The sequence below is a fragment of the Anoplolepis gracilipes genome, chromosome 10 (assembly GCF_047496725.1).
Source record: "Anoplolepis gracilipes chromosome 10, ASM4749672v1, whole genome shotgun sequence".
In the NCBI taxonomy this organism is placed as follows: domain Eukaryota; kingdom Metazoa; phylum Arthropoda; class Insecta; order Hymenoptera; family Formicidae; genus Anoplolepis; species Anoplolepis gracilipes.
In genome coordinates, this window is record NC_132979.1 from 327,501 (window position 1) to 342,692 (window position 15,192).

Here is a 15,192-nt window from a genome sequence, read left to right on the forward strand (position 1 = left end):
GTTTGTCAACAAAATATCAAGGAATCTATTTTATATATATATACACAGATCAAAACATGTAAAGACTACATTTTATTATTCTTTATATAATTTATAATTTATATAGAGAGGAGAGAACATAATTGTTCTTAATATTAAAGAAATTACGAGATAGATTTTTTACGTATTGTAAAAAACAATATATACTTAATGTCAGCGGGAATCCTCCGTGTGACTCTCTTGGAAATTTAGCCAAGATTGCTCGACTACAGTGGCCACTCTTTTCTCATATTCCCGTTTGTTTTCTTGATACAATTGCGCCGCTAAAGAATTGGCTGGCGAATTAGGATTTGGTTCATCCAAAAGCGACTGTAACAAATAATTAACAAAATTCCTCAGCAAATTACTTTAAAGATATATTTTACGATCCGTGATAAAGAAGTCGAAAATATACACTAGTATGTACGAGCAGGGGATAGAGAAAGAGAGAGAAAGAGAGGTTGTGGAAAGAATAATGAATACCAGGCTACAATTATACCAAGTTATAAAGAGAAATTTTTTATGCATTTATTACTTCATTATATATATCTATATATAAATGAATTCGTGTACATACTGAAAGGTATATCAAAGTACACTAAATTCAATAGAAGTATAATTCTCTGCGCCGCTCAAAAAATAAAAATTAAATTAAAAAAAGAACGACAAGTAAAGAAAAGCCAAATGTTTTTTTTTTTTTTGTTTTTTTTTTTTTATATATATTCTAGGTTTTAATAACTAATTTCGTGTATCACCAGATATTCGAAATAAATAAATACACAATTTTATAATAGTTTATTATTCAACATTGTAAAAATTCGGTCTAACGTTGCACATTGTCGTGGTAGTTCGATAAAGCTCTCAGGAAGAAACATGCCAGATCTGTATTTTTCTTTTCTTTTTTTTTTTTTTGTTTTAAACATTAGCTCCTTGTAGTATAAAGCTACATGTTCTTCTCCCTTGTATTTGATGGTTGGTGACGGCTGACTGATACTGTCTTACAGCAGCATTATGTTAACGTCCATAACTAATCCACAAAACTTTGTTCCACGCAAGCCTTCACTCGCTTCTCGTACTCGCGTCGGTTCTCTTTGTACAGTTGCGCTGCCATTGAGTTGGCAGGTGAATTCGGGTTCGGGTCACTTAACAGCGACTGCAATCACATATAAGTCATACCTTGTTATACTTGGAAGAATAGTTTTATTATTTTCTTTTGACAAAGTGCATGGTAAATGAAATCTGACATGACAATCTGCTCTTAATTTTTTCTGCTTTTTCTTTTTTCCCAGTCTGATTAATTGATACAGAAAAACCAAAAATGCATATCAACGGGCAATTAAAGATAGAATTATCCCAGGTAGCAAATACACCTCATTTGATATCAAATGATGCATGCATTTGATTACCTAGGATATGTATACATGTGGCATTATTAAAGTGTTATGCACAAATAATTTTTAATTGGATCATGTGATTAGACTTTGCTGAATTGCAACCGCTGTTAAGATAAAACGAATGATCCCTTCACAAAACATATTTATCATATATAAGTAGGAACACAAAAAAGTAATGTGTCAATGTATAAAGTTTTTGAGAAAATAAAATTGCACATAATAGGAGTATGAGAATGGCACAGATTTTAAAATGTAAATACAAAGATATATTTAATGTGAGATTTAGAAAATAAAATATTATGTTTTATTTTATTATGGCAATGATTATTTATAAAAGCCATGCAAAATATGTATTTAAATAGCTATCACACAATTCATGAACAAAAATCATACACCAGGGTATATTATTATTAATTGTAAGCACTAACTTGTGTTATGAAATAACATCAATTTTTATAGTTTTGATTATATATTTTATATTTAATATTAAAATAGTACAATTAAGAGCATTAATGATGTCTACGCTTAGTATACTAAATCATAAAATATTTAATATTTTGTAATATTGACAAATATTTAAAAAGAGAAACATGTTTTTGTTTACACAGATTAAATATTTGATAATTAAGTATCAATATATAGATTAACATAAATCAATTACTTTATTTTATGGAAAAAAAAGAAAAAAAAATAGAATCAGTGAAATTATAAAGTCTATGAATATGAACATTTTAAGCAGCATTAATGTTTCTGATTGCATTATTTTAATATCTTTTCCTGTAATCTTAACGATATAATTGTACTAAAATGATAAAAGATTTATATCATGCTGTGTATAAGGAAACAGAAAAACCATTACCTTATATGAAAAAATGTCAAAAATTATCATTCCATGTATGATATATAAGATGAATTAGAAAACATGGCATAATTAGAAAACTGTTGGAGATTGTTGTTGGGTGTGTAAAAATAAATCGAAAATGTAAAACTAAATTTTATAAAATATAAGAAAATTGACTTTAAAATTTGAAAAAGTTGTGTTTAATTTTAATAATCTTGTGTTCCATATCATCAAAATAATCTTGATTATCTATAGATACATACATAAATATAAAGGTAATACATTTATGATACATTTAAAAATATAAAAAAACATTCTATTTGATAAAACAAAAAATAATACAAGATGCTAAAAAAGTTATGCATAAAGAATCAAGATAAAGCTAATCTTGTGTGTGTGACTTATTTTTGCACAATTCCTTTCTTTTTTGTATTATATTACGTTTCCTAGTCTATCTTGTACATACTCATAAAATATAAATTAAATGTTATAAAAATTGTAAAATTGAATTTCTGTTGATTACTTAAAATGCTACAAAACAATAAGAATGTAGAAACATCTTATTGTGAAAAAGAAAAGATGATACACACCTGTATAGATGTCAAGATGGCTGAGACATCATAAGTAGGGCTCCAGCGATTTTGAAGTATATCAAGACAAATTCCACCATCTGCATATACATTAGGATGAAACATCTTACTAACAAATCTCACTGTAGGTGGCTTGTTTGGATATTCTTCCGTAAATTCTATTGTAAGTTTAAATGTACCATCTTCGAATGGAGTGTCGTGTGGTCTTAAAACAGATGTAAATATTGTTAAATTTCATGTGAAACTTAAACCAAATGTTATATTTTTAATGATTTACACATATATTTTATAAAATAAAAAATTTAAAAAACGAGTTTTTTTTTCTTTCTCAAATATATATTTTTCACTCAAGATAATATTTTCTTGACTTTTAAACACAAAATATAAATTTTATCAAAGATGTTGTATTGTCTTACCCAAATATAACTGCATTCCATATCATAATATTATTGTCTGTTGGAGCACCTGATACTCCAGTAGGAGGATCTTCCTGCAATCTTTACACAAAATTTACAACTTTGTATTACAAGTGATATATATATATATATATATATATATATATTTTTTTTTGTAGTGCTTTATTATTCATTATCATAATAATTTATTGTCACATATTTTATGGTGTATGTATGTGTGTATATATATATATATATATATATATGTATGTATGTGTATCACTTTATTGTAAAATCTGACAGATTATGCAAGAAACAAATATTTCCATTAATACATTTGTAAATAGAAAAAAAATCTTAATACTTTCATTACAATTTTCTTCCATCAAGTTTTATAGTACAAGTCTATGCTGGAACTTATCATCTAAAAATGTCTCATCTAATATTGTATACAAGAATGAATAAACATGTGATTATTTATTACTGTGACAGTTATTATTTAAATTTAAACACAGTATCATGTAAAAATTCATAGAAACTGTTCTAGAGACGATCAACTGTATTGAAATCACACAACAAGAACAGTTTGTTTATTAAAATAGAGAGTAAAAAAAAGGTTGTCACCAGAGGGCAAATGTGGGAGAGACGTGACGCAAAAGATCGTTTCTAATAATAAATACCATTTTTGTATGTATACAAGTCAATACGAGTTGAATAAATTTCATTTTAACTAGAGATCGCAGCTGTACTTTGCAACATAGCTTTACACTTGAAGAAACGTTATAAATTAGTCATAACATTTCAAGTACCTCTTGAAATCCCTCATTAATCTCCTCCTTGCAGGGGTAGACATTCCTTATGAACCGGCTTCCCGGTTAACTTTTGTGTCCAAACAATGACAATGATGGATGATCACGCGAAAAGCTCTTCCTCACGTTCTTGGTATAGCGGATAGGTATGATGTATGAGCTAAGGATGACGGTGACGACGATGACAATGATGATGATAACGAGGAAGAGGGGAAGGGGAGGGAGGAGGATGGCGACGGCGATGGCGACGACGTCGACGGCGACAGCTTTCCTCTTCTACACTTTGTCGTCCGTCAGGTAGAGGGGCTCGCGGAAGAAATCACAGCACGTCTCTACGCACTTTTTTTTTTTACTTCTCTCCGACACGCGTGCGTACGCACGCACCCACGACACGATGAGGGTTATTTTTTGCGAAATCCCAGATTTATAGAGTAACAAAGAGATTAATGTTACGCGCAAAAAGCGCAAGTGGTGGAAAAAACAGGAGAGAAAAAAGAGAAAGAGAGAGAGAGAGAGAGAGAGAGAGAGGAGAGAGAGAAAGAGCCCGTTATTTGCGTTGTCCTTTGCCTTTTATCGCGCTTGCCAAGGTCGCTTTGTTACTATTACGAGGACGAATTCGATCCCACGACCCTGACTATAGAATGACTACGATGACGATCACTCTGTGCTCTCTCTCTCTCTGACTTCGACTAACTTGGGTCGAGTCGCGTGTATGTGCGTTCGTTGTGTGTGTCTGTGTATGTGTATGTACTTGTCAAGATGTAAAGTCGAAACTCGCGTTCTTTAAATTATAGCGAAGAGACCTCTTCACATTTGCCTGTACGAAATATCTTTCGAAGAAAATTTTCGCTAACTGCTGCCAAACGGTCACTCTCGACAGCTGGGCAGCGGACAATACGGTGGGGAATACGAAATAAGGCTGTCTCTCGACGTGACGTCATCACGTGAGACCCCACGAGTGACGCGATAGCCAATCAATCTTCCGCTATCCCAGAAATAATAGATACACGCGGATTATACACACGATTGGCCGTAGCGTAAATAGAATTTTTCACTGCTTTCCAAAATGTCACGCGATTGGCTATCGAATAGAGAATTTTTTTAAGTCTCAACATTTTTCTTTATTTGACAGCCAATCATGTGGCATTGTATTTACGTGTGTCTTATCATTGGCAATCTCCCTCTATAAAGATAGAAAAAAGTAAGATGAGAAAGAGAGAAAGCAAGAGACAGAGAACAAAAATATACATATCTTTAAGCCCGTATCAGACTACGCATTAAAAATTGTGATTGAAGATTGAAATTTAACCAATCAAGACAAAGCAATTTTAGTTCCTTTTATATTCTGATTAGTCAAATTCTAGTTTTTAATCTTCAAGCTTCAATTTTCAACTCGTAGTGTGATACGGGCTTTAGTGGGATCGTCCCGATTGCGCACATGTTCGATCGGACACGCCACACAAATCGACCGATGCCTAGGGTAACCAGCACAGTTGACCAATCAAAGGATCTCATTTTCATCCGGCCAATAAACATTGTGTCCGACGATACTCCCCTTCTTTAGTTCGTATTTAGGTTGATTTTTTATGTACTATATTTTTTATAAAATTTAACCTATGTATAGTTTATTTCTAGAGTCCTTTCATTATAGTTGTTATATATTATAGATTGTCAGCACTGTTATTGTGAGCGTATTTCAGACCGCAATCTTTATGTGTATAAGGACATTTAATTACTCCACAGAAAAATCAATTTTTAATTTAACAACAAAAAAATGAGTTTTACGACAGAAGTGACAAATAACGAGGCGCGTTATGACACAACGAGCTTTTATGTCGGCTTAGGATTAGCGATTAGTTCTAGTGGATTTATAGGTTAGTAATTATAGGTTAGTAATTTCGTTCACAAAGAAACGTTAATATTTAATTTGTTAATGTTAATTAAATTATTTTTATAGAAAAAAGTTTATTATTATTATTTTCTTTTAATCCTTGCCTTTCGGCTTAGGATAAATTTTCGGTTTACATATTAAATCACGTTTAACTAACCTAAATACAGTACAATAAAATTGAATAAACTAAATAAATTAAGTAAATTAAATAGATAAAGTTTAAGGAGACTAAGGTAACTGATAATAATCGATAATAACTGATAGTAAACTGAGCAAAGATAAACTATAATCAACTAAAATCAACTAAGATAAATTAAAATGAATTTTTCACAGTTTTTGCCAGTTTTATTCATATTTATACGGTTCCTCTTTTCTTTCTTCTTTTCTTTCTATCCTTTCTCCTTTTTTCATATCTTTCTTTTTTTCATTTCTTTTTTTTTTAGAAAAAAGTTAATTACATATATTAAGAATATTATAAGAAAATATAAATTATATTAAGGATGTAAGAATAATTCTATTATATAGAAATTATAAATAAGTGAAACATATAATAGCAGAAATCAATCATTGTTTTGCCTTCACTTATACTGTGCTTTGAAATAACATTTTATCTTTATTCTTATGGAATATAGAATAGAGATGGAGTGATGTTTCACAAGTATTTGCAGCACTGTCTTGACAGCAACCTTAATCTTATTTGTTAATCTATTATTTAGGTGCCAGTTTTATCATTAAAAAAAAAGCTTTAATTCGACTTCAAAGGTATGGAATACGTGCATCTTCCGGAGGTTTTGGCTATTTAAAAGAATGGATATGGTGGGCTGGTCTATTATCTAGTACGTATAAATCTCAAAAGATTTTAAGTTAGGTGCTGTGTTATTTTTCTATGTTTTGTGTAAAAAAAAACAATATTTGAAATGAATGTTATAGTGGGAATAGGAGAAACGGCTAATTTTATTGCGTATGCATTTGCACCTGCATCACTCGTAACACCATTGGGTGCATTGAGTGTTCTAGTGTCGGCAGTATTAGCTTCCAAGTATCTTAATGAAAGATTAAATCTATTGGGAAAAGTAAGAAGTCTACAAAAAGAAATATTAATGATTAGTGTCGTAATTAACAATGTTTTAATATCGCAATTTGTCTTTTAGATGGGTTGTTTATTATGCGTCTTAGGTTCCACCATAATAGTATTACATTCTCCCAAAGAAGAAACAGTGAGCAGTTTAAGTGACCTAATTATTAAAATAAAACAACCAGGTTTTATATCGTATGTTCTAATCGTAATAATCTGTTCTCTGTCGATTATATTTTATTTTGGTCCAGCGTATGGCAAACAACATATTTTAGTGTATATATGTTTGTGCTCCTCTGTGGGTTCTTTAACTGTTATGAGTTGTAAAGGCCTAGGCTTAGCTTTAAAGGAGACTATCTCCGGGAAAGAGAACGCGTTTGTCAGTTGGCTCACGTGGGTCTTTATATTTAGTATTATTCTTTGCATCATGGTACAAATGAATTATCTGAACAAATCGCTCGACTTGTTCGATACGTCTGTCGTGACGCCAATTTATTACGTTTTCTTTACAACCTTGGTGATAATTGCATCTGCGATTTTATTTAGAGAATGGGAAAAAATGAGTGTGGAGAATACTTTAGGTGCCTCTTGCGGTTTTCTCATAGTTGTAAGCGCTATATTCTTATTGAACGCATTTAAAGAAATAGACATATATTATGGTAATATTAAGCACATATTGAAACCCAAAAGGGAAATGCTTTTAAATTTTCATTCAAAATGGGATGATCAAGAAAGGGTAACGACTAGATTAGAATCTCAACATTTGCTTAATCATACTTATGTTGATTCAACTCTCACTAGAACTGTTTGAGATTATTTCTTCTAAAAATATGTATAGCACAACAAATTTGGTTTCAATACTTTGTATAATTGTAATATAATTGTGTATGATAATTGTAAAGAAAAATTATATATATTTATATATTATTATTTATTTTATCTTTTGCATACAAGTGTATATTTGCATAGAATTAAATTTGTTTGTATATAATTAAATGTATATATAGTCTTTATGTTATTTTCAAAAACAATAAAGTACTTAAAAACAATTTATTATTATTTTAATTTTAATCATGATATGTTCTCTCCTTAAAATTAAACAAAAATTGATTATTAATAAGCTTCAAAAATTTATTCTTAAAAAAGTTGATCCATAAAGTTTGTTTACAATATTTTTTTATTTATTCAAAGATATATCTAAGTATATGTGAAAAATGAACAATGTTTTTATATAATTTTTATAATTTATAATATTTGTCTGAATAATTAATCATAAGTAAGCAGAAATGGTTGGATTTGTATTTCAAATTTCCTTCCACTTGACGTTTACATCATACACACACACACACACACACACACACACACACACACACACACATATATATATATAACATACTATATATACGTATATGTATGTATTATGTATAGGCAAGATAGAGACTCAGAGGCAGAGGGCATAGGTTTGTTGTTGGCTTTTGCCCGCATACAGAATGACATTCAATTTAGCTGCCTTTTCGTATATCGTAGCATTAATTGGTGATGCATTTTTAATATTTTTCGCGATATTTCATGTACGTTTTTCGTATGACGTGTTCATACGCAGTGATTTTACGGCGATGAAAGTCGTAAAAGGCATTTCTACACGTTAATTGCATATAACCTTAACAATGGTTTATATATTCAGGCATAAATATATTATTACTGTGTGTTTTTAATCTTTTAGGTAATCACATTCGATGAGTTAAAGACTGGATATAAAAATCCGATCGATCAGTGTAATAATTTAAATCCGGTAAGAGACATATTCATAATATATATATATCTCTTATCTACAGTTCACAGTATCGTTCAATGATAGCATTTTTTTTTTCAGTTAGTTCTTCCGGAATATATATTGCATATCGTGATAAATTTTTTCTTTTTAATCAGTGAACAATATTTTTCACTGTTCATCAATATTCCATTGATAGCCTATCATGTATGGCGATATATGAACAGGCCTTTGATGACAGAATCTGGCTTGTACGATCCTACGAGCATAATGAATGCTTATGATTTGTCCATTTACCAAAGAGAAGGATGGGTTAAACTAGCATTTTATCTACTTTCATTTTTCTACTATTTGTATGGGTAAGTTATTTCCTTAGTCTCTAATCATGTTTTAAATACATATAATTTGTTTGTTGTAATTTTGTATTTCAGAATGATCAACTCGTTGATTAATTAAAACCATAATTGCCACAAAATTAATACAAATTTTTCATTTTTCTTATGCAACAATGCATATACTGGAAGTAAGTACAAGTGGTATTACAATTAATTTATTGTACTGGAAGTTTTGTAATAATACGTAACATGAGAGGAAAGAGTCTGTTGATTATATCTAGATAAACTTCCAAGCAACATACCTAAATCTTTTTTTTTTATAATGTAAATATTTCTTCTATATGTATGATAATGAGTTTCAAAGTTTATCGTTTACAAAATAAAAATTAGGCATGTACTTTGAATCTAGAATATTTATTCTTTTAGATATATATGCGATATAAAACAAAATATTTTGTAACAAATATATTGATTCTATTTATATTTTGATAAAGTTAATTTTATATTTGTGAAAGAAAATTCCTAATTTTTACACTGAACTTTATATGTATTATGTATATTGAAGTGAGGCAGAATGAAAATGTTACAGGAAATATTTATCAATTTAAATAATGAAATTGTAAATAAATTGTGATTTATTACGATTTATTTTTAAGTAATTTGTTTTAAAAAAAATTGTGGATTATTCATTTTTTTCAATTCGGTAAATTGTAAATGCAAAGTCTATGTTTCAGCTTAATCTAATCATGAAATTTCTGACAAAAATAACGATTTATCTAGTATTATCCTTTCTTACGAAAGTTTTAAATACCCGTTCAAAATTAAAAATTTAGTTTTTAAAATTTTTTAAAATTTCCTCTTCGAGGAAAATATATATGTGATATATATCTTAAGATCGTTTTACATTCGTATCGCAGCGTCGCAAGTCATGTGATCCAATCAGCGTCAAGCTAGCTCAATGCTGATTGGATAGCATGACGCTTATGACGTTTGCGATGCGTTTAATGTAGAATGACCTTTATGTTCTGTCAGTACGTCATGCGCTAAAATTAGAAAAAGAAAGCAATATTTGGAAATTTGGAAGTGTGTTTATCTCTTTTCGACTTAACTGTTTCATTTTTTGTTTCTTTTCAATTTAACTTTTCTTTCTTTTTCTAATTGTGACGCATCATTATTTGATGAGTAAAGTCTATGGTCGGTATTCATAGTGCGATCTTATATTTAAGATTGGATTGTAAATACCAGCCTATAGTTTATAGTCTATATTTCTTACGTCTATGGTTACGACTAACAATTAAAATTGGTTCACGTGTCACAACTCATAGTTTTTATATATTGCCTAAAAAAAATGTAACAGGCTAAAATTACATATTAATTTGACGTATCGGTTGAGTTTCTTAATAATAGATTCTTTATTGTGTAAACGAGATTATCAAAAAAGTTTTGATAATTATTGAAATAATATATTAAACCTTAACCTTAACCGGTGAAAATTGTTTGTAATTATTGGTCATTAATAATGTATATTCTTAATTAGGTGAATAGTAGAGAAACAGAACCAGAAGAATTAACAAGGAATCTAATATTTTAATAAAGGAAAGGATAAAAACATTAAGGATTTGCTTGACTACATCAAGATATACGTTGTTTTTAATCTAAAAATGCCTACTATTGGAATAAAACGTGATTTATTATTTCAAACATTGGGCAAAACATATTGTAAGTTGTAACTTTAGTATATTATCTAAGCATATATTATGGATTTTGTGAAATAACATATATCTTTCTTACTTTTGTTTAACTTTTATTATATAATCACAAGTTATGTTAACAAATAATAATACCTTTCATATATATTTGAAAACAAAATTAATTTTATATATACTGCAAGGTATTTTTCTAAAGCAAATTTAAAAAAAAGAACTTTTGTTTCAGCGGATGATGAGTTTCAAGATTTGTGTTTCAAATTTGGTTTAGAACTAGATGAGGTGGTAAGTATTGAGCTGTCTACTATTTTATATTAGTTTATATTTTATATTTACATAGTTGCATTATACTTTAACTTGATTATTTATGAATAGACGACGGAGAAACAAATGATAGCTAAAGAACAAGGCATAAACCAAGATATAGCTGAAGATGCATCTGAAGATATCATCTATAAAATTGATATACCTGCTAACAGATATGATCTTTTGTGCTTGGAGAGTTTAAGTATTGGACTGCTTATCTTTTTGAACAAGTAAATATATAATTTAAATTTTTTTTATGGTTTTTATGAAAAAAATTTTTATTCAAAAAAATAAAAGTGAGACTCTAATAAATAATATAAAAGCAAGAAGGGAAGGAAATAATAAAGTATTCCTATAATTCTCTTTTAATTATTTAGATAAATATTTCAGATTGATTTGGAATTTGTTCTTTTCAATTTTGGAATGTTTGGATAAAAATTATTTTAAAAGGAACTGAAATATTTATCTAGATAATTAAAAGAATTTCTCAAGATAATTATTTACATCTTGTTTGTGCTTGGCTTTTATTAATTTATTTCCTTTTTATTTTTATATATAGAATTTTGTTCCCAAAACATTGTAACTAAAACCTAATATATATATATTTATTATTTTTTTTCTCTTCTATAGGATACCCGTTCCACATTATAAGACAATAACACCAAAAACAGGAATGGAAAAAATTGTGATGACTCGAGAAGTATGTGTAATATTTATAGGAAATTACATCACAATTTGTTAGATATTAAATAACTGTGTTTTCCAGTGCTTAAAAATAAGAGGCCACATAGTTGCAGCAATTTTGCGCAATGTTACTTTAACACAAGATTCTTACAATAGCTTTATTGATCTTCAAGATAAGTTGCACCAAAATATAGGAAGAAAGCGCAGTCTAGTTTCTATTGGTACTCATGATTTAGATACAATTAAAGGCCCATTTTTATATGATGCCAGACCACCATCGAAAATATGTTTTAAGCCGCTTAATCAGAATAAAGAATATACAGGTGAAGGCATCATGCAACTGTATGCAGTAAGTATTTCATTTTACTACATGTTTACTAATTTTACATAAAAATTAAATATTTAAATATTTATAATTATATATATAATTATAATGTGTTTTATTTTACATAAAAATGTATTAATTTTACATAAAAATTAAATATTTAAATATTTATAATTATATATATAATCATAATGTGTTTTATAATACATTTATAATATAATGCTTACAGACACATTCACAACTCAAACAATATTTGCCCATCATAAAAGATAGTTCTGTTTACCCAGTAATATACGATAGTAACGGGATTGTTTTGTCTCTACCTCCTATTATTAATTCAGATCATTCAAAGATAACTCTTAATACGAAAAATATTTTTATTGAATGCACTGCAACTGACCTCACAAAGGTATATACATGTCCATTATATTGTATTATTATTTCCAATATCTACATAATTTTATTTGTAATAACAATATCTTTAAAATTTATTTAATTTATAAATTTATTTACTTGAGATTAAAAATTCAAGAAATTAATATAAATATATATAAATGTGTGTTATATTATGTATATAAAATTAAAAATTTATATAGGCAAGAATTGCGGTGGACACTATAGTATGTGCTTTCAGTCAATATTGTGGCAAAAAGTACACAGCTGAAACTGTAGAAGTAGTATATCCTGATAATAAAACTTTCTATTACCCAAGTTTAAAATATCGAACGGAAGAAATTGACTGTAATAAAGCAATACGTTATATTGGCATTAAGTAAGTGACGAAATTATTTTTATCATGTTAATAATAAAAATCAAAAATACCAAGTTATATTAAACATGATGTAAAATAAATATGTTATTTTTCTGTTATGTAGACAGACACCAGAACAGATTGCTCAGTTATTGTCAAAAATGTCATTAAAATCTAAAATGAAGGATAATGATAAATTGGTGGTAGAAATACCACCAACAAGACACGATGTGATACATTTTTGTGACATTTATGAAGATATTGCCATTGCATATGGATATAACAAAATAGAAAAAACTGTACCACATATATCAACAATTGCAGCAGAGGTAAATTTATACATACATATGAATTACTTTTTTAATTAAATATCATTTAATGTGGATATGATATGTTATGTGTGTAATTTATATACACGTGTGTGAATTTTAGTTTCCACTCAACAAACTCACTGACCAGATACGAATTGAACTAGCAGAGGCAGGATTCACTGAGGCACTAACTTTTTCTCTGGTATATTAAAAAAAAAATTACATTTAATAACTCTTATATCTTCGATTTTATGTAATTAATTACATTGTTTTATAGTGCTCACGTGAAGATGTGGCAGATAAATTGGGCTATAAAATAGAAGATGTACCAGCAATTCACATATCTAATCCGAAAACGTTGGAGTTTCAGGTAATTTAATCTTTCGAGTTTTTTTTCATATTTTCATTGTAAACCTTTCTTAACTTTTTATTTATTCCATTAATTTAATATATAACATAAATAATTTTAATTTGAATTAAAATAACAAGAAAGCAGTATAAAAAAATTAAACTAATAAAGATTTAATTGATTCAAAAATTATTGAGAATAAACATATTACAAATATGAAAGCTTTGATTTTAAAATCATTTAAATCCTGTGTAAAATTATTTAAAATATTTCAATGGAAAAACCATTTCAGGTTGCACGTACATCACTCCTATCAGGATTACTTAAAACGATATCTTCGAATAAGAAGATGCCATTGCCTCATAAACTGTTTGAAGTTTCTGATGTTGTATTACGAGACGATAAGACAGAAGTTGGTGCACGTAATAATCGTCGTTTATGTGCAGTATACGCTAATAAATCAGCTGGTTTTGAGATTATTCATGGCCTAGTGGATAGAATATTATTATTACTAGAAGTACCTTGGAGTACTAATAAAGACAAAAGCGGATATTATTTGCGTACAGCTGATGGTAAATAGATACATTGTCCTTTTTTAAAATATATGAGATTAATCTCAAATACAAAAAAAAAAAAAAATATTTTTATATCTTATAAGTAGTAGAAATTTATTATTCATCTTTTTACAGATCCAACATACTTCCCTCAACGATGCGCTGAAATTGTTTGCTATGGTGAAGTAATTGGAAAAATGGGAGTTTTACATCCCGATGTACTTACAAAGTTTGAATTAAATATTCCATGTTCTGCCATGGAAATAAATATTGAACCATTTTTATAATAAAAATAAATATACAAATATAATTTAATGAATTTATAACGATATGTTGAAATAAAAATACATTATAAAATATATTTAAATAAAATTTGTAATATAAAAAAAATATCTATATGTATGATTTATTAATGAAAGGTCTATCTATAATTAAATGATTTTAGTACACATGTAAAATGTTTCTCATAAATTTTGTTAAATAAAATAAAATTATTAATATTTATACCAGTGAACTCTATGTTTAAAATTAATATACTGGTGAGCATATTATATTAACATAAATGTATATTTTTTATTAAACTGTGAGAGGAGAATGTGTATTGCATATAAGAGGAGAAATCTGGGAAGTGTTACAAAATTATACTTAATAACATATGCAAGAAAAATAAGTAATCTAATGGATCTAGAGATATCTGTTTTTTATAAAAATACATTTATGCAAAACAAAATTTTTATCTTCGCAATGTCAGATCCATTAAAAAATATAACTACACTTTTTCATAAAATATTGTATATAGTCATATATAAAGAGGCTTTTTGCTTTGCTCGATATATCTCGAAAATTATTTGAGATATTAAAAAAATATTTTGTACAAAATTTTATAACATCTTTATTTCAACCACATTAATAAAATTTTGAAAAAAAAAATAATTTTTGAATTTGAATTTTTTTCCAAAATTATTTTTTCAAAATCTTATTATAAAACTTTTGTATAAAACATTTTTTTTGTATCTCGAATAATTTTCGAGATATATATCGAGAAAAGCAAAGAGTCGCTCTACATACGAGAGAGGTGGTTTTATTC

At 28.0% G+C, this 15,192-nt stretch overlaps 4 protein-coding genes across 6 annotated transcripts in view; 3 read left to right on the forward strand and 1 right to left on the reverse strand.

Moving 5' to 3' along the window:
* Ubc6 (ubiquitin conjugating enzyme 6) overlaps positions 1-4,968 on the reverse strand; it is a 5,939-nt gene extending 971 nt beyond the window's left edge. The window contains exons 1-4 of one of the 2 annotated variants that reach the window (XM_072900655.1): positions 4,048-4,968; positions 3,260-3,340; positions 2,844-3,048; positions 187-348 (exon numbers count right to left, since the gene is read on the reverse strand). In XM_072900655.1, coding sequence (XP_072756756.1) covers positions 193-348; positions 2,844-3,048; positions 3,260-3,340; positions 4,048-4,091 — 486 coding nt within the window. In that variant the 5' untranslated portion in view covers positions 4,092-4,968 and the 3' untranslated portion in view covers positions 187-192. Of the gene's footprint in view, positions 1-186; positions 349-801; positions 1,172-2,843; positions 3,049-3,259; positions 3,341-4,047 lie in introns of those variants that run through there. The other variant, XM_072900658.1, reaches the window with a different exon arrangement.
* Positions 4,969-5,679: 711 nt separating this feature from the next.
* On the forward strand, positions 5,680-7,887 carry Spict (magnesium transporter spict). Of its 2 annotated transcripts, none has more exons than XM_072900645.1 (4): positions 5,680-5,921; positions 6,655-6,774; positions 6,869-7,011; positions 7,090-7,884. In XM_072900645.1, exons 1-4 carry the CDS (start codon positions 5,822-5,824, stop codon positions 7,822-7,824), a joined length of 1,098 nt encoding a protein of 365 aa, XP_072756746.1. In that variant the 5' UTR covers positions 5,680-5,821; the 3' UTR covers positions 7,825-7,884. The 2 variants fall into 2 exon arrangements, with proteins under 2 accessions (XP_072756746.1, XP_072756747.1); XM_072900646.1 differs by having other exon boundaries at positions 5,793-5,935; positions 7,090-7,887.
* A 542-nt stretch (positions 7,888-8,429) lies between these two features.
* Cni (protein cornichon) lies at positions 8,430-9,761 on the forward strand. Its single transcript, XM_072900733.1, has 4 exons — positions 8,430-8,584; positions 8,737-8,805; positions 8,887-9,143; positions 9,216-9,761. The coding sequence occupies exons 1-4, from the start codon at positions 8,504-8,506 to the stop codon at positions 9,238-9,240; spliced, it is 432 nt and encodes a 143-aa protein (XP_072756834.1). The 5' UTR covers positions 8,430-8,503; the 3' UTR covers positions 9,241-9,761.
* A 627-nt stretch (positions 9,762-10,388) lies between these two features.
* Positions 10,389-14,432, forward strand: Beta-phers (phenylalanine--tRNA ligase beta subunit). The gene is made up of 13 exons (XM_072901018.1): positions 10,389-10,469; positions 10,657-10,838; positions 11,055-11,110; positions 11,201-11,361; positions 11,762-11,831; positions 11,898-12,164; positions 12,370-12,549; positions 12,737-12,912; positions 13,016-13,220; positions 13,324-13,404; positions 13,480-13,572; positions 13,844-14,123; positions 14,241-14,432. The coding sequence occupies exons 2-13, from the start codon at positions 10,781-10,783 to the stop codon at positions 14,390-14,392; spliced, it is 1,779 nt and encodes a 592-aa protein (XP_072757119.1). The 5' UTR covers positions 10,389-10,469; positions 10,657-10,780; the 3' UTR covers positions 14,393-14,432.
* Positions 14,433-15,192: the final 760 nt, after the last annotated feature.

What these genes read in the sequence shown, in the direction of transcription:
- Spict (XM_072900645.1), top strand. Translation starts at nt 5,822, where the DNA reads ATGAGTTTTACGACAGAAGTGACAAATAACGAGGCGCGTTATGACACA. An exon ending in TAGTTCTAGTGGATTTATAG is followed by an intron (nt 5,922 to 6,654) that starts GTTAGTAATTAT and finishes TCTATTATTTAG; the next exon opens with GTGCCAGTTTTATCATTAAA. An exon ending in GATTAAATCTATTGGGAAAA is followed by an intron (nt 7,012 to 7,089) that starts GTAAGAAGTCTA and finishes TTTGTCTTTTAG; the next exon opens with ATGGGTTGTTTATTATGCGT.
- Cni (XM_072900733.1), top strand. Translation starts at nt 8,504, where the DNA reads ATGACATTCAATTTAGCTGCCTTTTCGTATATCGTAGCATTAATTGGT. An exon ending in AGTGTAATAATTTAAATCCG is followed by an intron (nt 8,806 to 8,886) that starts GTAAGAGACATA and finishes TTTTTTTTTCAG; the next exon opens with TTAGTTCTTCCGGAATATAT. An exon ending in TTTTTCTACTATTTGTATGG is followed by an intron (nt 9,144 to 9,215) that starts GTAAGTTATTTC and finishes TTTGTATTTCAG; the next exon opens with AATGATCAACTCGTTGATTA.
- Beta-phers (XM_072901018.1), top strand. Translation starts at nt 10,781, where the DNA reads ATGCCTACTATTGGAATAAAACGTGATTTATTATTTCAAACATTGGGC. An exon ending in CTGCAACTGACCTCACAAAG is followed by an intron (nt 12,550 to 12,736) that starts GTATATACATGT and finishes AAATTTATATAG; the next exon opens with GCAAGAATTGCGGTGGACAC. An exon ending in TTATTTGCGTACAGCTGATG is followed by an intron (nt 14,124 to 14,240) that starts GTAAATAGATAC and finishes ATCTTTTTACAG; the next exon opens with ATCCAACATACTTCCCTCAA.